Here is a 23,821-nt window from a genome sequence, read left to right as displayed (position 1 = left end):
AATATCTCGACTTCATCCAAGTAAGGTATGGCGGCGATGTTAGTGTTAAGATAGAAAGGTCCACAAGGGAATATTACGAATACAACACTTATAAGCAGCAAATCCTATAAGAATGATATCGGAGCAAGAATGGCCTTTTAAATGGATTTTTGATTACGTTGATTAGTCAGATTTAAATGAATAGGTTTCTCGATTAATAGCGAGGTTGTTGAGGATGTCCAAAGCCATGACCCAGTTTCAGGCAGTATCCCAGGTGGAAGGGCAGTTCTACAACTAAAGGATTTTGAAATATGCACCAGCTGTCATTAAAGCACTTTGTCACTTCAGTACAGTCCGGGCTTGCAAACGGGCTCTGTTATAAGTCTGAGACCATGATTGGCGTAGAGGGCACTCCAATTCAGAGGCGTTCGTTGAGTGTGTGAGACTCGATAGGCTGAGTATTGAACAGAGTCATTTTCACGTACAGCTGATGGTTCAAGTACATCCATGCCTTATTACCATAAAAAAGGGAGCCTCTCTTATTTTATGGAAATTCACGGAGGATTACTTTTTTTTTATTATTTCGTTCAATATGAAACATGGCTGCCATCGGCGTCAAGTAATCAACTATCGTTTGACTTTGCCATGATGGTGCATAGTAACGCTAGTAGTGACCTTTCCAACCCTTGCCCCATCCCTTGCCCCATCCCTTGCGATACAAAGAATGCTCAATCTCGTCATGATCTCCTACATGAGTATCATAGTCCGCCATATTTGTGTCCGATGAGGCTTCATTCGCCGCGATATCCTCTCGTTTGTAGTAACGTCCACGACCACCACCATAGTAACCTCCACCATAGTAGCCTCCGCCATATCGACCTCCATAATGACCTCCTCCATACCGATACAGCTCATGGGCATTGTCTTTGCCGTCATCGATATGCTCGAGTGAGGCTACATCTTCATTCGCATCTGCAGCAGCAACATTGATGTCTGAGAAACCTTCGTTTGATGTGATGTCGCCGCGCCGGTAGTAACGTCCACGGCCATATCCGCCTCTATAGTAACCTCCTCCTCGATAGCGGCCACCATAGTAACGGTAGAGGCCGTGCGCGTCATCAGAGTCCTCGGCCAAATCAACATCTTGTGCATTAGTTGTTGCAGTAGTTAATGTATAAACGCTAGTGCTGGCCAGGTCGCGCTTATGGCAGTGTCCATTATGAATGTGGCACTTCTCTGTAGAGACGGTCTCAGCAGCAGCAGCGGGCGCTGCTGAAGCAGACCCAGAAATAAGGACCAATAGACCGATCCAGGCAAAGAAGCGATGATGCATAGTAGGCAATTCAAAAGGGACTGTCTGTGATTCTGTTGAAGGGTGCTTTGAAAGAGAGAGAGGGGCGGTTTGAAGTAATATTTAAAAGCCTTGATTTGTTTTTTCAACAGCGCGTTTTTATATACTTCTTGAACGGTGACATTTGAAAAGTAATGTATGAAGCTTTTTATTATAAATTTTTTACTTTACATCATACTCGCATTTAAGCAATAGGAATGTAATTTATATTTAGTTATTTATTTACTATTCTGATGGGTGGTAATAAGCACATCCATCAATTGATCGATCTTTGATTCAATTTGGTTCATGTGTATCCACATCTCTTCAAAGCGTGTTTCCATTAATTGAACTAACTCCTGTGTTCCCTCATATTGCTGGTCTTGTGACTGATATTGATGATGTATCCCATTCATATTGTCTCCGATCGACGCTGACATATCCTCACCTCCTATCTCATTCCGATATGATGGTAAAATACCCTGAGATGTGCTTGCCAAAGTCGCGTCTGCTCCATAGCGCGGTTGACAATTTACTGGCATACTGCTTCGTCGGCGCGTGCGCCTAGTTGCCATCTTAATGGGTGCTGGTGAATAATATGAATACTGTGGTTGATCTAAAACATCTTTGCTTTCACTTCTCATCACTGGAGTTATAGAGTTTGTTGCCATCATTGAGTTTATCATATTTGGGTCTCCAAATCGCCGCATGTTTTCCATGAAAGGTGACGAAGCTTGTGCATTTGCTGCAAGTTCCCGTGTGTTGAGCTGATCAAGTTGCTGTTGATGGTATTGAGATACTGAGCTAGGCATAAAAGCACGAGTTGATGCGTTTTGGAAAGGATCCGTCATAGGATCACTAACATCTAATGGAGAGATCGCATCTCCACGCGTTGATTCTACATTAGATGCCTTAAACCCTCCATCATGCGCTCCTTCTTCTTGTCTCCGCTTCGCGGCGCTTCCAGATATTGCCATACTATCTGTTCGGGCTAGCTCAGATATGGAACCATAAGAAGCTTGATGACCAATCCACCCTGGCCGGACGGAGGAGGACTGGCCCTTTTTCTTGATTGCCAAAGTTTCGAAGACCCATATGCAGACCAACTCAGGGAAATAGAAGAAGCGCAAAAGAACACGACTGACTTTGCCAACTACTTCCGGAGGATAAAGGAGACTGCAGGGCCAGATTACAATGCTAGCTAAAATATTGAAGGGCGGCTGGAACTCATATAGGGCATCTGATTTGACTTCTTCCATAACCTTGACTGAAAACAGAAACATAAACTCTTCTTTCGCATTGGCGCTAACCTGATGATTGAACAAAAGAAAGAGAAAATACTGTTAACTATAGATACCTAGACGAACTTCCTTCGCAATACTGTATCTGAGCGTTATAGTTATTTACCTCTGCAAATGTTTGCGAGAAAATAGAAATCAAAAGAGTATAAAGCATGAGGACTGATATTGCTACGAAGAGGACCATAAGAGGAGCCCCAAACCTTTCTGAAAGCTCGGATGCTTGCTCGAAACCCAGAAATGCCGACCCAAAGAACACTTGGAGCAGTAGCCATGCAATTTCTCCATAGCTCTGTGTGTTGTCATGGAGAGCCTAGCATTATATGGATGAACGCGTAGAGTTAGTGAAATGATTCTTCAATGTAGAGTAGTAACGCTACGAGCCTACATTATGATTTCACCTAGTAGTGACAAGACTTACATAAAATGCTTGCTGGAACCCAACGTAGAATATAAAAGAGAGTGCTAGGAACAGTGTCGCATCGATAAGCATCTGTCTCAGAACAATGAGCATTGTTCCAAAAAACTTGTAATGATCTAAAAGAAGTGTCGAGTCAGTTCCCTGTTTGTTGTGGATATATCACCCTTACGGGCCCTTTGAAATATATGAATAAACTTACCAAGAGCCGCAAAGAGTCTTGGCCAAAGCAAGATTGAATTGCAGGCCAAAAAGTCGTAGGCAAAATATGTCAATTCAATAGATCCATTGAAGAACGTAGTGATCCGCAAAATAATAAATACCAAGAAGATAATGTAGATTGGCACGTCAAACAGGTTCCAGACGGTCTCAAAGTAAAATGATGGTCCAGAGTCTTTGAGCTGAACAAGCTCATCCAAAGTTAATGAAAGTGCCCATAGGTCCATAATCTAGTTTATACGATGCATGTCAATAGAAATTATTTCCTATTACACATCTATCTGACAGCAACAAAATGACGTCTTCAGTTTATCTTAATCTCTTACCATCTCCATGGCTGTGAGCTCTGGTTTTTTTGCAAAAGTGACGAATGTGTACACGATGATGAACACTGAGGAAGAAACCATTTGGAAAGTTGTCTTGTACCTCGGCACTCGTAGTCTTGAGAGCCTGAGAAACTTTATGTCACTTGAGTAATAGACAGTGACCGTCCTGATCTCGGATGGAGATGCATTATGACATGACTGTGGATTATCGATTGCGTTTGAAAAAAAAACGATCTCTCCTAGCCAGATTTGGTCTATTCCCGATGATCAAACAGACTTGAGTCAACCGACAATGACACTTTTATCCGGCTTCCATTTTGAATCTTTAAAATACAAAAGAATCGAGATAGGCCTACTTATGATTTCTTGTACTAAGGGATGCGAAAGAAAGTGCTTTGCTTTTCCAGAGATTGCGACCTCGAGTGCACTCATCGGCTCTGTTGAAGGCTCGCCATCGAAATGCGGCAGGTATAATCTAAATCGAGTGTCCTTTCCTAAAACAGCATTGTTATAGTGAGCTCTTAAAGCAAATATGGTGTATTGTGGCTCCTTTCCTTAATGCAATACAATTCTTACTTTTCACAGGCGAAAAGTCATAGGTTAACACGTCGATAAGCTGGCGCATTGAAAAGGCTTTGAGAATCCTATAAAAAGGTGCCTTAGCACTTAGTATAATCCATATCAAGGCCAAAATCGGAAGCTTTTCACTCACGTTAAATTCATTCTTACTTGATTGCTACTATCTCGCATGCATGCGCTCTATTTCAAAAGTATAGCACAAAGAAAATATCAGTTGCATTCACTATGGCTTCTGAAGCAGGTTACGTCTTCATTTAAAGTTCAATTTTAGGTCATATTAATGTGTTATACCTGGTCTCGTTTACCCGTGCATTAGCAATATCACTCTCAGCGTCCTTGAGAAACTGCCAGCGATTGAGTAAGAAGGCATACACCGCAGCTGTCTCTCTCCTTTCTTCACGGTATCTCCTGACTATGGGTAACAATAGTGCAAGATAGATTTCTGGAGATCCGAGTTCATCACGAGTGAGAGACGTGTCTAGAGCATTGACGATGGCTAAACAAATTGTGTGCACGTATAGTACAGATTTTTTAAAAAAGCGAATGTTATCAGCCTTTAATGCTCTTGTTTCCCAAGTTTTCGTCTCTAATGTCTCTATTTGTCATTACCATATCGTGCTTCTCTCACCAATGGTGTGACGGGTGCGGTCGGGAATGGTCGTGGTGATCCATTGTTATCATAACCATGAAAGTGTGCAAGCAGTGGTCTATCCTCGTTATGGATCTCTGGGGAATGGAATGGATTATGGCTATTTGGTGAACTTTTGAAGTGAAGCGACACCATGAGTATCTCCTCTCGGAGGAAGTTAATGAGACAATAGGAATGTGTAATGTAGAAAGGGGAAGAAGATTTGCGGTTAGCACGACAAACAGAAAAAGGTAAGAGTTGGAATGAGGAAAGGAATGGATGGAATGCAAAAAAAGAAAAAAAGCGGAGGTGAAGTCAATAGAGCACAGACATTATTTGTTTGTGTTTGAGTGATGTGCGTCTGTCATCATCTTTTTTTATTGAATTGCCAATGCCAGCTGGATTATTGTAATTAAAGTTTTCTGACTACAGGGCCTTGCCAAGTTCCATCTTTCGCTTTAATGTCCTTTCTGCTCGCCAAATCGCACCGTCAATGATGCTTGCCACCGTGAAAATACCTCCAACAATAGCACACACTCCCGTCAAAAACGATGTAAACGACTTGCGCTCCTCAACTTGAACTACCATCATGGGTGAGATATCAAAATTGAAGAATACACCTAAAAAAAATAAAAAATAAAAAAATAAAAAAATTAAAAAAGCTTCATCTACGATACATTTCCGTTTAGTTTATTGTTCCCCGATGCTTACCAGGCAATCCGTTTGGCTGATGAACACGACCATGCTCATCTTTATAATGCAGGTTTCGATTGAACTGAGTAACAGAATATTGATTCGTCCTAACAGGAGGCTTGTTCATGTAATGGTGCGTAGTACCAACAACTTTGATATAGTACTGGAACATGTATAGCCCCTCTGCACCATCAACATGCTGATCATCCAAAGGGTTCTGAACATTGGGGACATGTTGTCCAAATGTCAAACGCCGGATGTGATGCGAAAAGTCGAGTCCATGTTCGAGGTATTGCTGAATATCATGCACATGCATATTGGCATTCTGGAATGAACGACCAGGTGCAATATGAAAATTTCCTGTGACCTTATTAACAGTAAGCATACCATGCACTCTGCATCCTTGATTCGCCTGTTCCTTCATCTTTTCCATGTAGCCCTCGCGAACACACTACAGTGACAAGGGAGGGCACCATGAGAAAAAACACTCAAATCCATAGGAACAGATCCACAGTCGCTGATTTAAAAGGCCCTTGATAAAAAATTGTATTCAACGCCTTACCTGCTCAATGCCTTCAGGATGATTGAATGACCATCCAGAGCGAACATATGCCTGTCTGACATCTTCACACGTGTTACAGCACCCACTCTCTGGCCTTGCAGCCCCTCCACAATCTCCACAGTAATTTTCGCCAACTTCCTTTGGGTCAGGTCCCGTATTGCCCAAATCTAAAATTCGTAAATTAATGGATGAATTCAATAACATTAGCAAAAAGGGTTTAAGGTGACTAAACTCAAAAAAAAAAAAAGTAGCCATAAGTCATCCTTACTTTGCGACCTTTCACGTTTAATTTCAGTGCCATCAGGTGCTAGTTGGACTTTGTAAACAGAATGTGTGATATCGCTTTGGTGCTCTCCTGCAACGTCCATGACGTCCAGCGTCAAGACTACAATGTATTTAAACTTTAGCCTCAAACATATGCAAGAGAAAATGAGCCAGTGGCAGATACTACACAATCAAAAGAATGGCCTTACTGTAACAAGGGATCTTTGGGAATGTGATATCAAAGTCGATAGACATCTTCTCCTTCCGACCACCATCTACGATTAAGGAAGATTCTATACGAACAGATCTGTAGTCGAGGAATTCTCCAATTAATAATACGAGGATGATGAATGCACTCAGAAAGGTGACTAGATGAAATAGAAAATCGCACCAAACAGTTAGCATGAGTATGTCATCTGCCCAAGGAATTTGACACTACCCAGCATCTCTTTTTTTTAATACCTGCAGCACCAGTCGATGTCTTGACTCTAAAATCATCAAGCGTTTTGGCATAGGCATCAAAGCTCTTGAAGCGGCTCAGCGACGATTTCACCATCTTCGGGATTCGCCACTTGTAGCGCGGATGAAAAGAGAGGGATTGAAGAGGATGGGAAAGCTTGTTACACGGATGGAACAGAATCTCTTCCCTACAAGAGCTTAAAAAAAAAGCGAATTTTTGAGACTTGACTTGTGGAAGATTCAATTGTCGCATGGGCTATTGTAATAATAATAAAAATAAAAAGGAATCATCAAGGAAACACAGCAGAGCAGGAAAACACCATGTTTAAAAAGTATGCGCAAACAGAAATGCAACAAAGAAAAAAAAAAAAGGATTTGTCGAAAGCATGGGAAAAACATCATAGCTTTCCTCTAATTCTGTGCTAGTGTGCTACGTCTGAATTAGTGTCCCACCAAAGGTGCCGGTTGCACAGTAAAGCTGCAGTAACAAATATCAAAACTGATACAAAAAAATCTCTCCTTTGTCAACATCATCAAACACTTGTAGGTTCAATATCAAAGAAGATGTCACAGGACATACACAGGTCAAGTCCTCAGTCCAGCGCGGTATTCGTGCAAAGATCCTGGAGCAATACAAAGATGGTATCGAAGGAATCATTGACGATGTCATGCCAAAGAAGTCACCATTGATCTTGATGAAATGGTAGAATATCTTTACCTTATTTTCTGTATTCTGAAAACACCACGCTATCTATAATTTAATGTTAACTTTTTTTTTTTTTTTTTTTTAAAGCCATGAACATATCAACCTGATCGTCATGAACAATGAGGTTCTATTCTTTAACCACTTTGATGGACCATACTATCCAACCCTAAAATTGCTTCATAAATGTAAAGAGGAAAATACTGCATCAAAGGAAAAGATGACGATATGAAAATTATGAGCACAGAAACAAGGCAAGACTGATTATATTATACGTTAACAAATATCTTTGCTGAATGATAAACTGCTGTCGTTAGATCCGAACATGTTACCAAGGTTGCAGGTGGATCGTGGTGCAATTAAATTTGTTATAGGAGGCGCTAACATCATGTGTCCAGGATTGACTTCAAAAGGCGCTAGAATGGACGTTTCAGTACCTGCAGATACCGTTGTCGCAATTACAGCCGAGGGCAAGAATGAGATTTTGGCTGTTGGAACCACGAAAATGTCGACTGACGACATGTAAGTGTTGCTCAAGTGATAATTGTGCAACATTTTTATAATTGAATACTTTTACTGATGAGCCTTTTTATGAATGCTTATTACTGCAATGTTAGCAAACGCATCAACAAAGGCATTGGTGTCGAGACGGTGCATTACCTGAATGACCATTTGTGGAAGACAGTGGTGGATCTCTAAGATAAACAGCGTCGTAACATGGAATAAAATATTTAGCTTATACAGTCCATATTCTTTCAAATATTGTTCAAAAACCATATCTTAACCCTAATTTTATAGCAATCGTTGCTGGTTTTTTTTTTTTAACTATTTATGCTAACTTTTTTTTGACACCAGAATGTCATTCTCCTGGGTCAGATCAACTTGGTGTTTCGAGCACGTCCATCAAAGGCTCAGAATACTCAGTTTCATGGACTTTTTGCTCATTCTCTGAGCATACCGCTGGGTTCCTTCTCTTACGCTCGTTTATATGAACGCTGGTAGATTTTCTAAAGATGTGTTTGACTTCCTCTTGTAACGTTACTTTTCTTGACAGCATTTTATTTTCTATTCGGGTTCATTAATAAAATATACTTGTTTTTGACAACCAAGTCTGCGAAGAAATGTGCAGCATTGGGTAGTTGATGAGATACAGGGGCTGCTCCAGAATGATAAAGGCATATCCTTTGCAGCAAAGGAGTCTGGTGATATTATAATGAGTACAGCTAGTTTCAACCCTATACCCCTTGCTTTCGTTTCTTGTTCCCTCCAGTTAGCGCATCGACCGTCTTCTTTGCGGTATCCATATGTAGCATCCCTACCAACATTGGCCACATGAATACAGCTTCGAAACGCTCTGCCAACTCTATGTATTCTGGGCTTCGCTGCTCTTCTACAGAAAGAGGTAGCGTCTTCAATGGATAGATTTTAGTTGCTTTTGTCTCTCTCACATGCTTCAGCCTGAATCGATAATCCGAGTGCTCCCCTTGCTGAATCAATCGCGAAAAAGCATCTATGGTCGCTAAACAGGGCGGCACAGGTCGGACTTTGCCCGGCCGCAGTACGGATGCGGGATCTGGAACTTTGTTTCTACTTGTATAGTTAAAATCAGGTTCTGGCTCATCCATATGATTCTTCATCAACTGCGTTGACGACATGACTGGGATGCCGATATTGAAGACATGTTCGATGGGATCTAGATATTGTCCCCAGAGAGTATTCCACATATTATAGATGTAGCATTGTCCTTCAAGGAACTGTTCATAGTCTAACTGCATAGTAGCGTCCTGTTGCCGAACAATCTTTATCTTCTCCAAGTCCATTTGTCTTTGTAGGTGTTCATCAAATCTTTTCTTTCTTCTAATTTGCTCTGCAAGTCTTCTGATGACTGCCATGTCTTCCTCGGTATCCGGTAGTTGGGAAATTGTTGTCCGACCTTTTCGACGGTTCGCAGACCAATAATTATTCTCTCTACAAGCGTGCCTGTAACGTCGTGCGCACTGATTGTCGGTTCGTCCGTCCATCTTGGAGGCGATTAGAGCCCATTTTCCTTCACCATGTATTTTGACTAGGTCCAGTAGCCGTTCAACTTCTTCTGGGGTCCAGGCTCCAGATTTGATGCTTGGCGCGAGTACATTCATATATCTTTCTCGACACTGAACATCTGTCCGTCCTGGAACATGCTGCTGAATCTTAATCCAGCGGTTTTCCCCATACACAGCCAATGCTGCCCTGAGAGCACCATCCTCATCCTTCTGCCAGCGTCCACGTCGAATACTTGGGTTTAAACACTTTGTCCAGTGATGCATACATTGAACTGCCGTACGATCCTCAAAACAGTAGGATACCTGTTCCCAACTTTGTTCACCTAGGACTTGAACTACCTCCATTAATAGAGCGTCTTCTTCCTTTGTCCATGTCCTATACGATATAAAGCATAAAGCATCATTGAATTTATGTCTGTCTGAGTGTCTGTTTTTTTTTTTTTTTTTTTTTTTTTTTTCATAGTAACAGACATAACATACTCTTGTGATATGGCTCTTGTCATTCGTGACTGGTATTTCTTGAAGCACTCGGCACCTGTTCGATTCGTATCAAGATCTAGCGCAATCTGAATCCAATTACGCTCCTGGTGCTTCTTTGCTAGTTTGACCATCTTTTCGAGCTCATATCTGGTCCAATCATCCTTATTGATACCTGGATGGTCATGTCCTGTCCACCGAATAAGACATTCTGACGGCGATCTAGTTTCAACCTACTCGAGTGCAGGGAACAGCTCTCTATAAGCTCTTTTGCTATCTATGTTATTATGTAATCGAGTGGCCATATTGCCTGTCTTAAAAAATGAAAAGAGTTCATTACTTACGAACCGCTGTGAAATGCGTATCCAGTCGAGCCCCTTGGTATTTAGCATCATATCTAAATCCGGTGCCTTATCTAGTGATTGTATGCCAGCAATATCTCCATCTGCTAGAAACTTTTCAAACAGTATCCGTTTATTCTCCGATATTACGCCTGTCTTAAGGCTCATACGTTCCTGCTGCGTCCATTTTCTGGGTTTTACATTCGGAATAACGGGTCGTTTCTTTTGCAATAGCACATCTTCGTTATCCGGTGGTGCCTATCAGAGTAAATCAATTATGGAAAACATGAATATCTATTCCTTGGCCTTTGGTCATTTGGTTTATCTCTTAGAGGCTTTGTTTCCAATACCTCGCCATTCTGGTCAATAAAGTAAGGAGGACCTAGCCGACTTTTGCTTGATTCTAGGATCAGTGGCGCTTGTTCGTCTTCTCTGAGTCTGTTTGAGACTTCCTGGAGCTGTCTCTAAAGTGTCAGCATTTTAGGTATGTCAGTTAGTCTTTAAAAAGTAGTTGCACCTGAAACAATGAGCTCTGGTTGAAATCCATACTTTGAGCTTTTTATTCCTGACATAAGCTTCCTCAACTCTTTCTAAATGATGTTTCAATGCCCTTTGGAAACTTCTGTTAATCTCAAGGGACTTTGTCGACTGTTCCCGGATCAGACTAGTTAGCTCGACTCTTTCTTCTGGACTTAATGTCTTTGGATGAGGCTCTTCTGTGCTATCCTCCGTGGGTGGTGGAGAATCACCACCTTGTTGCTGGTCATGGTCTAGTATCATTTTGGCCCTAGATGATCGAGATGATCTTAGGCTACCTGACGATCCAGGAGTAGATTTTTTAGGCACAACAGCCCGAGCCTTTGGGGAAGATGCCGGTACAGTTTTTTTGAGTATATTGGGAAGCATAATCTGCCCAGATAATGATGCTTGGATCCCAGTTTGAGACTCATCCAGGTATCCTGTTGGATCCTCGGCATTGGAAGACATAGGTATTTGGTCTGATGCTCGAGGAAAAACAGCGGTAGGCTCTGATTGCCTTTTCAAGGCTTGGTCCTGATACTGGGCGTGTAGTTGCTCTGCGGTTACAACTTTTGCATGACCAACCGCTTCACGGACACTTAAATGCATACTCTGAAGTTTGTTGGCCTGTGCTTTCGTAGGCAGGATGTCATCTATAGACAGGTTCTGGCTGCGAAGAAGTGACTCTAGTTCACCTTCATCATCAATTACATCATCATTGTCGCTCTCATCGCTGAAGAGGTCCTCCATGTCTAATGAATGAGTCATGGTTGAAGTCTCTAAACTATCCTGCACTACGAGTTCTTGTTCCTGTTCTTGCTCCTGCTCCTGTTCTTGTCCTTGCTCCTCCTCTGAACCGTTTGACCGCACTAAAGAACGTTTGAAGCCCATTATTTGCAGTATGAGAAGTTTCGGTGATCATGAGTCTAACATTAACCCTTCGGCCAGAGTGAGATCTCAATTTTAAGCATTTGCCCAAGGCAAAGCTTAGTGGCTTTTTTCTTGGCGGCGAATTCGTCACCTCCACACAGAGGCCAATGCATACACCATCGTATCCTTTTTTTGACTTCCATCCCAACCAAGTTAAAAAAAAAAATAGAAATAGCAAAATGGAAACAGAGTATCTTGATGAAGTTAATAGGGAGCTGCGGACAATCGAACGCTTCTTCCAGAAGTATTACGGCCCTGCTTTGTCAAGCTTGTCAAGCGTCTATACTCCGGAACTACTGCCTCTACTTCACCCAGAGAGTGTTCTGGCTGGCCATCAAGTAGGTTCTGCCTTTACCCATACAACCCAATCAACCTCGAGCCCTATTAGCAACGATAGCCGCCTTGAGAATGAGATATTGGGAGAAGAACGCCTTGTCGAAAACCTAAGGGCAAGATATATGCAATTAAAGGCTGTTCAGGATCAGCTTCATCTTGAGCTGACTCGTCTGCGTATCTGGAGCCTCACTAAGCAAACCTCAGAATCCCATCAACCACCTTTTACTGATACTGTGGCAGCTACAATTGCTGCTGCTGCTCCTGCTTCCAGCCCTACTGAAGTGAGAAGCAAGGAAAAGAAAAGTTGTACCCAAGTATACCGAAGGGTTTGCAATTTATCCTTTTTAATCAATGCTATTCTAATGGCCTACATTATAAACCAGATATTATCAAATGCACTCCCGTTGCAACAGTCCTCTGAAGGTTCGCACAGGCAGAGATACGCTTGGCCAAGACATTAAAAAAAAAAAAAAAAAAAAAAAATTGTCCAATATTATTATACTACGTTTGATAGCACTTTGTTTAAATAAATGATGATAGGAGTTCCTTTTATACTATTTTTCAGAGATCTTGACTCGGCATCTCGGCATCAGTTGATACAGCTTCTAACTAGATCATTGTGATGGCTCTGCTTGCTGTACACTCAACGTGCTTTTCGTCGTAGTAATCTTGGCAGCACCCTTGCCCTTAGATTTTACACTTTGACTCCTCTTCACGCTCGCAGTTGTACTAACACTCACAATACTACTATTACTTGTGTTTGCACTCGATTTAGATAGCTTCTTCTTACGCCGCAGTCGCACTACTTCCACCTCAGAAGCGAATTGGGTTGATAGATTTTTGGATGCTTCGTCGTCTTGCGCTGTTGATGAAATCTGTGGAAAGCGGTCGACTCTCTCAGATAATTGCTGTTGCTGGACATCGGAATCATTTCCACCTGTTAGTGACGACGTTGGAGAATTAGCAAAATCTCTGCCTGGCGAGGCAGCAGTAGCTGTGGTGCGTCCTAAGAGAAGTGGGGAAAAGTGGGGTGATATTGAAAGCGGTGGAGATTCTGACCTATTTGACGATCGCATAGTAGAAATAACCGGAAACGCTGGTTTTGCAGGCAAGGGAAAAGGCAAGCCTGCTGAGGGTGGAGGAGGAGAAGGTGGAGGAAGACGAGCCGCCGAACTACTAGCATTAATGTCGAGTTCCAAAGATTTGGATCCTGTGCTCCCAAGCAATGCTAACGGATGATCCTGACTCTGAGCATTAGCCATTAATGGGGATATGGGCTTTGATGGTGACGATGATGAACCAGACCATTGGGGATGTGATGATGTTGACGTTGATGTATGTACTGCTGCCACCGCCTGATCGTATGCTTGTTCCTTCGCTCTAACGACCTTCATTTTAGCCGCTTGCTTCTCTCGCCCTATAATAACTTGATCAACCCGGCGTTGGAGTTTTCTGGACAGAATTGTAGTTGAGGTAATCATGTTCTTCATAGCTGTCAGTTTGGCGATATAGTGAGGCAATCTCGCAAACTATTTATTTCAGATGGAATGTTTAATATTTTAATATCCGTGGATTCAAGGATCCTAAATATTTTTTTTTTAAAAAAAAAAAAAAAAAAAAAAAAAAAAAAAAAAAAAAAACTAACAGTATCATGGGCTTTATCGAGTTCTGTTTGCGTCAAGTCAAGCTCTGAGGATAATTGTGCGACATTGCTTTGAAGGATGGTTTGACCCTGTCTGTGCCATTAAATGTATTAGGAAAAGTCCATTTACATATTTCTCCATCACCATTCGAATGATCTTATAACTTACGTCAGATCTTTAAGCTGACACTCAAGGGTGCTAACAAGAGGCCCAAGCTTCTCAAGTATTGCTTGACTGAAAAGGTGCTCCGCGGGTTCATTCATCGCAAAGTAATTGTAATTGACAACAGTTTAAATATGTATTGAACAATTTTTTTTTTTTTTTTTTTTTTTTTTTGCTTTGTCTATAAACAATATGAAATCACATGAAATTCTGCATTGTGCGAATCCTTCTAATCCTATTCCCTGACGTTTTAGTGGTTAGCGTTTGAGGGCTTTGGATTGCTCAGGATAGTCTCTTGCAAAGACTAGCTGTGAATTGGCGGCCTCACGGAAACCGAGCGCGCTCGTCAACTCTGCCTCTGTCCTAGCCATGTCAATCGACTTATTGAAAAACTCAATAGCTCGCTCAATCTTTCCTTGTTGCAAAAAGAGCTGTCCAAGTGTGGCGATTGCAACATCACACTCAGGATCAGCTATGATGACATATGAAGAGAAAAAAACTCGTTGATCAGATACTCTCATAAGAAGTGGATTTAAGAAACGAGCCCAATCATTCAAGATCAGCTATGAGAATAACCTACCTTCCAGCGACTGAAGACACAGACGCTCTGCACCAGCTGGATCTTGCTTCCATTGGAATACAAGGAGAGCCTTATTGATGTATGGAAGAGGGTTTGAAGGCTTCAATTTGATCGCCTTGTCAAAGCGCTCATATGCCTGATCAAACTGCTGTTGATCCAGTAGCAACTCTCCGTAGTAGTTGTTAACATCGCCAGATTCAGGGAAATCCTTGAGAGCTTTTTTGAAAATATTCATGGCTTCTGTGATGTTTCCGAGCTTGTACTGGGCAACACCATACTGAATGTGAGAGAACACAAACTTGGGTTCGAGCTCAATGGATTTGATATAATCCTTAGCAGCATTGTCGTACTCTCCAGTGATGAAGTAAACCTGACCGCTATAAAACATCACCAATTAAAGTTACCCAATGCTATTAGTGAAAACTTCTGGAACCCCCATGGCGAAGCCTGAATAGGTTGTGCGTATAAAACATACCGATGGTAATAGATATTGGGATCCTCAGCATCAATTGAAATGGCGGTCTCGAACTCCTTGAAGGTCTTTGCGGCCTCACCCTGTTCCATAAAAATGCTGCCACGCTTAATGTAAGTCTGAACATAGTTAGGGTCCAACTCAATCGCCTTGTCGAAATCAACCATTGCCTTCTTGCCATCGCCCATCAAAAAGGTGAATGTTCCGCGCATGTTGAGAGCTTTGGCCATGTGAGTAGTGTCGAGCTCAATAGCCTTATTATATGCTTCCATAGCTTTTTGATATTCTCTTTGCCCGAGATAGTATTGTGCCAATTCAAATTGCGCGTCGCCAGTCTCCTCAGATGCGGGCTTACTTTCAGGAAGATTTGTCTTCCTGAACGAGTCCAGATAAGCAGACATAAATGTCTTTGAAGGAAGACGCTCCTCACGAGTCTTTAAGATTTCTTTTGCTTTGACATCGGCTACTTTCTTCAAGTTGCGTTCCATGGACTGAGCGAACGACTCGTTCTTGAATCCATCCAAAATACAAAGGGCTGTAAAGTCGTGCATAGCCTCCTGGTGTTTGCCAGTATTTTCATATGCATGAGCACGTCGTCCAAGTGCCTAGCGGAAGATTATGAAGTGACTAGTGAGCAATTCCATTTATCACTCCACTATAAAATAAAGAATAAAAAAAAAAAAAAAAAAAAACTAGTTGATAATGCATGAAAATCACAAATACAATTATGTTCCTATACCTTGACATAGGTGGGCTTCATCTTCAGCGCCAAGGTAGCATCTTCAATAACCTTGTCGAATTTTCCGATGATAGAATAGCAGGCAGCACGGTTACTATAGAAGACAGGATCGGGATTAAAGGCAATCGCCTGAGAGTAGAGTCGAATAGCTTCATCCCATTTCTTGGCCGAGTACATGCTGTTGCCGCGAGTTTTCAATGTGTTCGCATGCTCCAAGCGTTTCTATGAACGACATAAAAAAGAGTGTGAGCGTTTACCTAGTATGTCAACAGGAACAGGAACAGATAGATCTTAAGGCGATTCGGGATATCACGGCTGTTGCTTTATTTTACCGTCTCAGAAAGTCCGGCAATAGTTTCGGCGCTCATTGTCTCTACATTCTCGTCAGATTCCTTGGTAGCCTCCTTGGCTTTCTCAGACGCAGAGCTGTCAGCTTTTTTTTTTTTTTTTTTTTTTTTTTTTTTAATTCATGCAGATCGAGTTAGATCGATAATTCCATGACCATGTTTTTATCTGCTGAACAATACGATTGTTGTGTGAATAATAACAGGTGAATGATATTGAACACAACAACTACAACAACCCGCTACCTTTTTCCTGAGACATGGAAGTGTCCTTGTTTGCAGCTGATTTTTTCTTATTTTTTTTCTTCTTATTCTTTGATTTTGAAGACTTTGGTTCGTCTGCCTCATCTGTAGAGGGAGACCGAGTAAGGTAGTAAATGCCAGCACCAGCAATCAAAGAGACAGAAGCGAGTGCGGCATAGAACTTCCAGTCTTTCTCCTGAATAAACTTTTGAATGGCGCTCGGTCCATTTGTGCCAGAGACAGGCACAGGAGCTGGTACCTTGGCAGGAAGAGTATGTGTAGAAGACATGGGTGGCAAAGGAAAATGAGAAATAGACTGAAAAGAGGAGAAGGGGTGAATGAAATGGCAGAATGAAAAACAGATCAGAGACCGATTTGATTTCTTTCCCCAAAGGTTATTCGAAAAAGGGAAGAAAAGGGACAGCCGGGTGTGTGTAAAAATGTATGCATGTGTGCCGTGCGCAGGTTTTTCTTACAAAAAACAAAAGTGTAACGTCACAGAAAATTGTGGAACGCCTCTCGTCGATTACATTTCTCAGATCTGCTACTGAGTCTTACATTTCCTTCAGTGTGCGCTTTCTTTTTTATCTACTACATGTTATACGTCCCAGCTTCTTTCATAGAACCAAAAATTCTTCCTCGCCTCTTCTTTTTTTCCCCTCTTTAGCTCTCACCACATTCAGCCCGCGCAGTAAAGCCGGTGAGATAAAGCTCTTGAGAAAGGGACCTAAGTCGAACTTACGTACTTGTCCTGATGTTCAATATGTGACATTTTGAACATTGAAGCCGTCGTAGGTCCTTGACACCAGATACATGTGCTTGTAAGGGATCTTATGTCGGACATAATCGGGCATGAACATGACTGAAGAAGGCGCCACTCTACATCCGCGAAAGCGTAGTACTCTACTCTGGAATCCGCGGACGACTTTACCACGAACTGTAAGGATAGAAGAATGATTAAACTTCATCCATATACAATCAGCCTTATCAAGTTGTCAATCTCCGACACATACCTCTCTTTCGATCAACTTTTCGCATACCATGGCCCTTGCGTTCGCGGGATTTTCTGCCATTGCACTCGCCAGTCTTTCTTGGTCGTACTGAGAAAGCGTCGCGGGTTGTATTCCATTTTTGACCTTGAAATACAGTGTCCTGAAGTTCTGATCAATAGACCCCTGCAATTCGTAGATTAGGAAATCAATTCGTAAATCGCGTTTTCCTTCCAACGCATGTGCCTTCAAACCTTGAAACAAGATGCCAGAAGGTTGTTTGTATCTACGTGCTGGTAGTCCTATTAAATGAACTAGAGTGTCAGAAATATGGATTCCTAGGTTAGTACTATAAATGCCAAAGAAATTTCTCTCTCAATAAAGTCTTCATTTTTCACCCATATTTCATCTTGCTGCCCATCTTTGCTTTTCCCCTTTTCACAAAAAGCCTTGACTTCTGGTAACTTAGTTCCTGAGCCCACAGAACCAATGCCGGTATTTCGATCTACTCGATACGTTTTTTATTGAACTGAAGAGCTGGGACGCTAATAATGAGTGCATACCATAGGAGTAAATAAAAAATTTAGAAAAAATTGCAAAACCGTGTATATATCAAACTGTATCATCACGATGCAATACGTCCTTCTTTCACTTGCCACCACTCCTGTTCTTCCATCTCCTCCCCCCAGCCTACTTCTGTCCACATCACTCCGCTTTCTATTGATCTGTAAATTCAAGGGCAAAAGATCAGGTAGAAGGATACAGGAGACGGAAATAAACAGAACTTACAAATTTTTTGTGGGTGTGCCGGTACCCAAATACTTGTGTTTAGCGTCGTGCGCGCTTTGCAGCCAGAGCAGGCGACTCTTCCGTGGATTTGTACTTTGTAGGTCTCTCTTGCCTCTCAATTTGAGCAAGACCGATTCTTGCGATGAAAACAAAAAAAAAAAAAAAACGCCGCGATGCAAAATGTGTTTCTACATGTGCAGAAACCGAAGAGACACTTCAGCTGTTTATTCAATAGCCTGGTGCATGGGTGCATGTTCGTGTACACACAGCTGATAGTGATTGATGGACAAAAAAGGAAACAAGATCTGCAAAAAAAAAAATTCTCGGCCCCATTCCATGCATGTACCGCCAAATATTTTCGCGATGCAAGAAGGCATGTGCAGACAACAACAACTGTTTGCTCGCATACATTTTTTTTTTTTTTCACCGTTGGTGTGCCTGTATGTCTTTTAAACTTTCTGTCTGGCCGCTTAACACAAGGAACCCCCAGAAAAAAAATACCTCGCATGATCGGTGCCAAGTCCGAAAACAACAAAAATGTACATGCCGTGCATGGAAGATAGGGCTTGACACTATGACTACTGTTATGCGGACTCACCGAAATCAACTTGTGATCACAACTGCTACTCATGCTCTGTTGTCAAGAACTTGAAAAGGGATACAAAACCCTTCTTGCTCTCATAATTGCTCGCATCCTCTTAATACTTTCTTTCGCTGTAAATGTCCATTATATCTGAACCACACACAGGCATTTCACCATTCACTCCAACATATATATATGTATCACCTTGGGTATGATACGTTGGTGTGGTTCCTTCTGGTTTCAACAGGCCCAAACTCTATTAGCAGTGTTTACCAACCCAGATATATCAAGGGAGCGCAAGAAGACGAGGAAGCAAATGATGTGACAAATCAAGTCTCGCCGAGTTGTAAGGAAAAGATCAAGTTAGTCAAGCTCTATGGTGTGGTAGAATGAATCAACTCAGATTGCACTCCTTTCAAGTCGAGACTACGGCGGCGAATATTATCACTGTTATATTACACCAGTCAATAAATAAACGATACAATGGGCCCCAAGCGGACGCTAAGGTCATGCGAAAGTCTTCATGAGCTTTTTATTTGCACAAATAAAGAAGCCAGGATAGCTCCATGACAATTTAGTTTTCGGTCATTTATTTCGACATCGAAATAAAATTTCAAGACAATGCCCATGGATTGCTGGATTTTAAGCCCATTTATAGCTAGCCTACGATGAAGTAGGTTTAGCCTTTCAAGTCATTAAGAAAGTTAGATACCTGAGTATGTCTGAAGTAATCATCGATCGGATGCCTTCCAACTTTTTGAACGACGACACAGACAAATCCAGTTTCCCAAATGTGACTAGGCTAAGCTTTGTTGATGTCAAAATACTTGATTCTGAACATTATACACAATCGTATTGCCTCGGGATGTTGGCCAGGAGATGTCCAGGATTACGTTCACTGTATTTTAATGATATCATTGAGAAAAGCAGGTTTAAGCGGCAAACACATATTGATTTCTACAAATCAGCATTCCTTCGTCGTCCGTACGCGCTGACGAGTGTATCAGATTTATGCCTCCCAACTTTGGGAATAGAGGATGGGGATATGGCGGCGCTTCTCAGTCAGATGACTGAACTAAAACGGCTAGACGCTCCATATTGTAATTTCGGTCCACTCTCTATTCGAGACTACTAGCAGATGAACACAAGAATTTGGAGGATGGACTGCACCATATTGACCCATATAGCGTATACGATAATTTAAATTACCACTCACGTGGGGCAGATGATATCTTTCAGTACATAAGATATCGTCTGCCCAGAAATAAGAACCCTCTCTTTGTCCTATTGAACTCTAGTTCCATATTACATAGTAAGTTATATCAATTAGGTTAAAACATTGCATGGACGTATAGTACAAAAGAGAAGGGATCGGAGACTCTGCGATACAATTGAGGTTCTGCGATTGTATCACTACAGCGAAGAGGCTGATGGTACTGTTCAAGCGATCTTGTCTAATTGTCCACGTTTGAAGGAACTGATAGGATCTAAAATCACAGTGACAGAAATCGTCAAAGGAGTAGAATGGGTTAGCACTAACCTCATTCTTTTGGCCATCCAGCTTGAAGCTGATGTTGAGAGATGCACGTTGGAAGGCATGGAGAAGCAGCGTATTGTGTTTAGACAGCTAGGCAGGTTGACCCGATTACAGAAACTTGCTTTGACAGGGGCATACACATACTATTATGATAATGGAACATTAGACTTGACGTTAAGAGCAGGTCTGGATGAATTAGTCAATTTGAAGCAGTTGTCAGAATTCCCAAATGATCGCCGCCAGTTTATGGAATATGGAGATGCCACATGGATTATATACAATTGGCCAAGTATTTCTGAGCTGAATGGCCTTGTGAATTGCGAGGATTCGAAGGATGAAGTAGCTGACTTACTCCGTTCGCACCATATTGCGTTATCCGATTCTTCTTACCAAAAGGAATAAAATGCAAGCTATCTATGATTTTACAGTCTGGTTTAGGGGACATGGCTCTTAAAGATGCGCCTTTTAATGGATGACTTTCTTACTAACAACAATCTTGTGGATATGGTACTGTTAAGGGAAAACAAAAGGCACCTTCATAACTCAGGCGACGCATAGAGAATGGAAACAAGTGGTGCTCTTCTATAGATACTCCAGCTCCATATATTAACATTCCTTCTTACCTCCTGTAAATATGAGTTGTCGCTACATCTCTGATTGCTTCAAAGATTCCTCCGAAGATTTTTTGTTTATAAGGAGTCTTTTGTTGCATAATAATAAATACGGCTATTCGACGCAGCTTTTCTTTCTGTTTCTTTAAAGTCAAGAATGAAATGATTTGAGCGGTGGTCTGAATGGTAGATCGCTGTCTCCATAGTTCCAGAGGAAAAATAAATACGAAAGCTCTACTACAGTCGAAAGTGGTTTTTACGACCAAATTCATAGTGAAATCGGTCGTAAAATGGATGAATTGACCTCCACAAAAGATGTATTTTAAAACGTGCCACGTATATTGGCGTACATCAACTTTATGCTGATATATCTCCCTCATGACAGTACTCAAGTGGTGTCATAATATCGTTTGGATTTCTTCCAGTTCGTGTTTAATGTATGCTTTACCCTTCTTGGAAGAGAGGAAAGGGGGGAGGGGGCTTCAGTTTTACGGCTCATGCCTTCGCCTCAAGCGAGAATGGCTGCGTCTTTTGTTCATAATCTTTTTGATCATGGTGTTAATTGCCTGAATAAAGAGTGAAGACATATTTTGTTATGTGCACCAATATATGTGATTTTAAATTTCACGTTTTAAAGGATATCTTTTGTGGAGGTCAATTCAGTCATTTTTACAACCGATTTCATAATGGATTTGGTTATAAAAACCACTTTCGAATGCAATTGATGCATTTTTTCTAAATTGTTCATCAGCTCAATCCGTGTATGCGCTCCAAAAAAAAAAAAAAAAAAAAAAAAAGTAAGAAACACGAGCCATGGCCAAGGCCTACTCACTTAGTTTATCCCTTGGACTGTAAACCAGGCAAATTTGCCCATTTACCTTCCATCAACTCTGTGATTTCTACTTACAGAAAACAACCATCTATTACATGCCAAGGAAGAAAAATAAAACAGCAAAAACTATATATCAAGCTATATCATCACGATGCACTGGCTCGGACATAACGTCGTGGTACAACCGAGCTCGAGTTGAACAAAATCTAAACCATAACGATGTAGGCAGAATTGCGTATGCCATACGCCTGAATGAATTTGTTTTTGAGGATTGTCATCTATATTCTAATGTGGCTTTCTTCTTACGCTTCTCGTTCGCTACTACAGCCTGTTGTCCGGCATCCTGCACTTTTGCGACAAACACCACGACTTTGACAAGAAGCGATGGCGTCGATCAGAATGAATGCCTTAGTTCTGTCTATACTTCAGAGGAAGAGGACATAAGGAGAGCAAGCAGTTTCTAGCCAATAGCACTGCTGGGTGGAGGTACGTCTATATTTTTGGGACTTCATAATAGCTGCATTCTTTTTTGTAAAGGATTTTCAGACAGTAGAACCTGCATTCACACCTTTATATAGGCTTTACGCTCTCTGGCCTTTGATGAGATGTGGCTGGCTGAGAAGGAGGACCGCGATCCCAAACCCATCTCGACATTGAGCTTAATGAGAGAAGTCTTGAGTTCTTTCGACCATTGCCAGGAGGAAGCGATAGCACCTATTTTTTTGTAGGACTGAACATGTTTCGAAAGTTTAACAACCGGAGGATTTCATGGTCCGAGATGAGTTGGACGGTGTTGATTGTTGTACCTCTGCTTGAGGAGTTCTTGTCCGTCCAGCATGAGATCATGTTTAACTGGTAAGCATAAACGTGCAGCAAAGGGTGTTTATTATGGGATAGCTAGCTTCATTGAAATCTTATTTTATTTGACTCCTCCAATAGCGTGAACTCTAGCTCATCAGCCGGGAGTGCCAGAAGAGCCCAAGGAGGGCAGAGTTATTTGCCTAGTCGCCCTGATGTGATTGGACTTGCGGCCGAGGGTCAATCCGAGGTGTTCTATAGCGAGATTAAGCTGGAGAAGGCCACTGCAGAATCCCAGAACATCGATCGTCTATGGCTAGCCATTTTTTACAAGGATGCATTGGATTTATATGGGGGGACTGCCATTCCTCCAGTAGTATCATTCCAGGTCATCGGGAAGCAAGTGGCGATCTTTGCGATGAGTAAACAATACGACCCTGCACTGCAAGTTGTCGTCGTTTTCGCTGCCCGTGACTCTAGGGAAGCTAGATCTACACGAAGACGTTTTCTTTTCACTTTCCAAGTGCAGACATTAATTAAGACGACACCCGAAATGCTGACCAGGAAACGGTCAAAGCCTATCGCCATTCAAGGTATCCCCACTATGACGACTCCTGATAGAATGGAAATCATGGTGACAGGTGACAGTAAGTAGAAGACCGAGATCTGCTCTATTTGAATAAGATTTTATAGTTAAGTAGCTACTTCAAAGTCCCAATAAACACGAAATGGAAGTGTAAATCACCGTTATTCATACTTGAACCTTCCAACCTCGAAGCTGAAGCCTTGAGGTCCTCATGCTCAGGACAATGATGCAAGGCTGTATCTGAAAAAGCCTAATATAGTCAAGCTGACGTGGATCTAATCGTTTATGAATATGTCAAAAAAAAACTTGAAGAAACTCGAAAAGTCTGTAACGTTACACCGAGAGACGCCAAGAACGCGATAACTAATAATTAAAGAAAAAGAGTCGCTCTTAAAGCGATATCGACAACACATCTCCCGCTAGGAGGCACGTTGCGACTGTGCTAAGTCCAGTGATTGTACACACACGCCTTCCATGGTCCTCGCTAAAACGGACTACAGTTGGTTGATGATGCGGCTCCTTCAAAGGAAGAGGCCCATCACCCGCACGTACAACCAACGCTCTTTATCCACAGCGAATACTAAATATCCGAATGTGGTGAGTTCACAACCACACATTTCCTTCAGCCCAGATTGATGATTCGTCTTAAATTGTGGGCGAGCTTACCTCAATAGCCTCCATACTTTCTCAATTCTTGTTGTCCAGGTAAATATGTTTACACCAATTCGGTTACACTACGACTTTTAGAATAACCTTGACACCGTCTTTAAGTGCTCTTAAGAGAGATCCTGTTGCCTTAAGTAGCCGCTC

At 41.8% G+C, this 23,821-nt stretch overlaps 10 protein-coding genes across 10 annotated transcripts; 4 read left to right on the top strand and 6 right to left on the bottom strand.

The window, feature by feature from the left end:
- Positions 1-532: 532 nt before the first annotated feature.
- On the bottom strand, positions 533-1,391 carry BCR41DRAFT_353288 (hypothetical protein). Its single transcript, XM_022024115.1, has one exon. The coding sequence runs from the start codon at positions 1,310-1,312 to the stop codon at positions 644-646; it is 669 nt and encodes a 222-aa protein (XP_021881786.1). The 5' UTR covers positions 1,313-1,391; the 3' UTR covers positions 533-643.
- A 157-nt stretch (positions 1,392-1,548) lies between these two features.
- BCR41DRAFT_386386 (hypothetical protein) lies at positions 1,549-5,073 on the bottom strand (the record flags this gene model as incomplete). The annotated part of the gene is made up of 10 exons (XM_022027786.1): positions 4,759-5,073; positions 4,441-4,645; positions 4,300-4,329; positions 4,147-4,214; positions 3,927-4,064; positions 3,571-3,824; positions 3,228-3,474; positions 3,029-3,144; positions 2,717-2,920; positions 1,549-2,619 (listed from the first exon to the last, which is right to left on the bottom strand). The coding sequence occupies exons 1-10, from the start codon at positions 4,931-4,933 to the stop codon at positions 1,549-1,551; spliced, it is 2,508 nt and encodes an 835-aa protein (XP_021881785.1). The 5' UTR covers positions 4,934-5,073.
- A 48-nt stretch (positions 5,074-5,121) lies between these two features.
- Positions 5,122-6,923, bottom strand: BCR41DRAFT_353286 (endoplasmic reticulum-golgi intermediate compartment protein 3-like protein). The gene is made up of 6 exons (XM_022024114.1): positions 6,759-6,923; positions 6,506-6,664; positions 6,301-6,417; positions 6,033-6,199; positions 5,489-5,921; positions 5,122-5,397 (listed from the first exon to the last, which is right to left on the bottom strand). Exons 1-6 carry the CDS (start codon positions 6,850-6,852, stop codon positions 5,204-5,206), a joined length of 1,164 nt encoding a protein of 387 aa, XP_021881784.1. The 5' UTR covers positions 6,853-6,923; the 3' UTR covers positions 5,122-5,203.
- A 493-nt stretch (positions 6,924-7,416) lies between these two features.
- Positions 7,417-8,205, top strand: BCR41DRAFT_353284 (malignant T cell amplified sequence 1). Its single transcript, XM_022024113.1, has 4 exons — positions 7,417-7,458; positions 7,549-7,646; positions 7,776-7,980; positions 8,076-8,205. The coding sequence occupies exons 1-4, from the start codon at positions 7,424-7,426 to the stop codon at positions 8,155-8,157; spliced, it is 420 nt and encodes a 139-aa protein (XP_021881783.1). The 5' UTR covers positions 7,417-7,423; the 3' UTR covers positions 8,158-8,205.
- A 399-nt stretch (positions 8,206-8,604) lies between these two features.
- BCR41DRAFT_57586 (hypothetical protein) lies at positions 8,605-11,007 on the bottom strand. Its single transcript, XM_022030916.1, has 5 exons — positions 10,868-11,007; positions 10,669-10,780; positions 10,322-10,576; positions 9,981-10,210; positions 8,605-9,876 (listed from the first exon to the last, which is right to left on the bottom strand). The coding sequence occupies exons 1-5, from the start codon at positions 10,888-10,890 to the stop codon at positions 8,694-8,696; spliced, it is 1,803 nt and encodes a 600-aa protein (XP_021881782.1). The 5' UTR covers positions 10,891-11,007; the 3' UTR covers positions 8,605-8,693.
- An 886-nt stretch (positions 11,008-11,893) lies between these two features.
- On the top strand, positions 11,894-12,570 carry BCR41DRAFT_353281 (hypothetical protein). The gene has a single exon (XM_022024112.1). The coding sequence runs from the start codon at positions 11,947-11,949 to the stop codon at positions 12,562-12,564; it is 618 nt and encodes a 205-aa protein (XP_021881781.1). The 5' UTR covers positions 11,894-11,946; the 3' UTR covers positions 12,565-12,570.
- A 23-nt stretch (positions 12,571-12,593) lies between these two features.
- BCR41DRAFT_353279 (hypothetical protein) lies at positions 12,594-13,909 on the bottom strand. The gene is made up of 2 exons (XM_022024111.1): positions 13,749-13,909; positions 12,594-13,632 (listed from the first exon to the last, which is right to left on the bottom strand). Exon 2 carries the CDS (start codon positions 13,591-13,593, stop codon positions 12,718-12,720), a length of 876 nt encoding a protein of 291 aa, XP_021881780.1. The 5' UTR covers positions 13,594-13,632; positions 13,749-13,909; the 3' UTR covers positions 12,594-12,717.
- A 373-nt stretch (positions 13,910-14,282) lies between these two features.
- Positions 14,283-14,735, bottom strand: BCR41DRAFT_353277 (hypothetical protein). The gene has a single exon (XM_022024110.1). The coding sequence runs from the start codon at positions 14,721-14,723 to the stop codon at positions 14,472-14,474; it is 252 nt and encodes an 83-aa protein (XP_021881779.1). The 5' UTR covers positions 14,724-14,735; the 3' UTR covers positions 14,283-14,471.
- A 4,630-nt stretch (positions 14,736-19,365) lies between these two features.
- On the top strand, positions 19,366-20,586 carry BCR41DRAFT_396113 (hypothetical protein; the record flags this gene model as incomplete). The annotated part of the gene is made up of 4 exons (XM_022028783.1): positions 19,366-19,631; positions 19,775-19,835; positions 19,946-19,959; positions 20,067-20,586. 4 exons carry the CDS (start codon positions 19,366-19,368, stop codon positions 20,584-20,586), a joined length of 861 nt encoding a protein of 286 aa, XP_021881778.1.
- A 1,777-nt stretch (positions 20,587-22,363) lies between these two features.
- Positions 22,364-23,080, top strand: BCR41DRAFT_396112 (hypothetical protein; the record flags this gene model as incomplete). Its single annotated transcript, XM_022028782.1, has 2 exons — positions 22,364-22,482; positions 22,567-23,080. The coding sequence occupies 2 exons, from the start codon at positions 22,364-22,366 to the stop codon at positions 23,078-23,080; spliced, it is 633 nt and encodes a 210-aa protein (XP_021881777.1).
- Between the last annotated feature and the right edge of the window lie 741 nt (positions 23,081-23,821).

This window comes from Lobosporangium transversale, assembly GCF_002105155.1.
Source record: "Lobosporangium transversale strain NRRL 3116 chromosome Unknown BCR41scaffold_17, whole genome shotgun sequence".
Classification (NCBI taxonomy): domain Eukaryota; kingdom Fungi; phylum Mortierellomycota; class Mortierellomycetes; order Mortierellales; family Mortierellaceae; genus Lobosporangium; species Lobosporangium transversale.
The sequence above is the reverse complement of the archived record's forward strand: the minus strand, read 5'-3'. Positions and strand labels throughout refer to the sequence as shown.

Excerpts from the sequence above, each read along its gene's own strand:
- BCR41DRAFT_353281 (XM_022024112.1), top strand. The coding sequence starts at position 11,947 with ATGGAAACAGAGTATCTTGATGAAGTTAATAGGGAGCTGCGGACAATC.
- BCR41DRAFT_353284 (XM_022024113.1), top strand. The coding sequence starts at position 7,424 with ATGCCAAAGAAGTCACCATTGATCTTGATGAAATG. Across the intron at positions 7,459-7,548 it reads CCATTGATCTTGATGAAATG|CCATGAACATATCAACCTGA; the intron begins GTAGAATATCTT and ends TTTTTTTTAAAG. Across the intron at positions 7,647-7,775 it reads CCTAAAATTGCTTCATAAAT|ATCCGAACATGTTACCAAGG; the intron begins GTAAAGAGGAAA and ends TGCTGTCGTTAG.
- BCR41DRAFT_353279 (XM_022024111.1), bottom strand. The coding sequence starts at position 13,593 with ATGAAGAACATGATTACCTCAACTACAATTCTGTCCAGAAAACTCCAA.
- BCR41DRAFT_353277 (XM_022024110.1), bottom strand. The coding sequence starts at position 14,723 with ATGAATATTTTCAAAAAAGCTCTCAAGGATTTCCCTGAATCTGGCGAT.
- BCR41DRAFT_353286 (XM_022024114.1), bottom strand. The coding sequence starts at position 6,852 with ATGGTGAAATCGTCGCTGAGCCGCTTCAAGAGCTTTGATGCCTATGCC. Across the intron at positions 6,418-6,505 it reads CCCAAAGATCCCTTGTTACA|TCTTGACGCTGGACGTCATG; the intron begins GTAAGGCCATTC and ends AATACATTGTAG. Across the intron at positions 5,398-5,488 it reads TCAGCCAAACGGATTGCCTG|GTGTATTCTTCAATTTTGAT; the intron begins GTAAGCATCGGG and ends TATTTTTTTTAG.
- BCR41DRAFT_353288 (XM_022024115.1), bottom strand. The coding sequence starts at position 1,312 with ATGCATCATCGCTTCTTTGCCTGGATCGGTCTATTGGTCCTTATTTCT.
- BCR41DRAFT_57586 (XM_022030916.1), bottom strand. The coding sequence starts at position 10,890 with ATGTCAGGAATAAAAAGCTCAAA. Across the intron at positions 10,781-10,867 it reads TCAGGAATAAAAAGCTCAAA|ACAGCTCCAGGAAGTCTCAA; the intron begins GTATGGATTTCA and ends GACACTTTAGAG. Across the intron at positions 10,211-10,321 it reads TACGCATTTCACAGCGGTTC|GTTGAAACTAGATCGCCGTC; the intron begins GTAAGTAATGAA and ends GCACTCGAGTAG.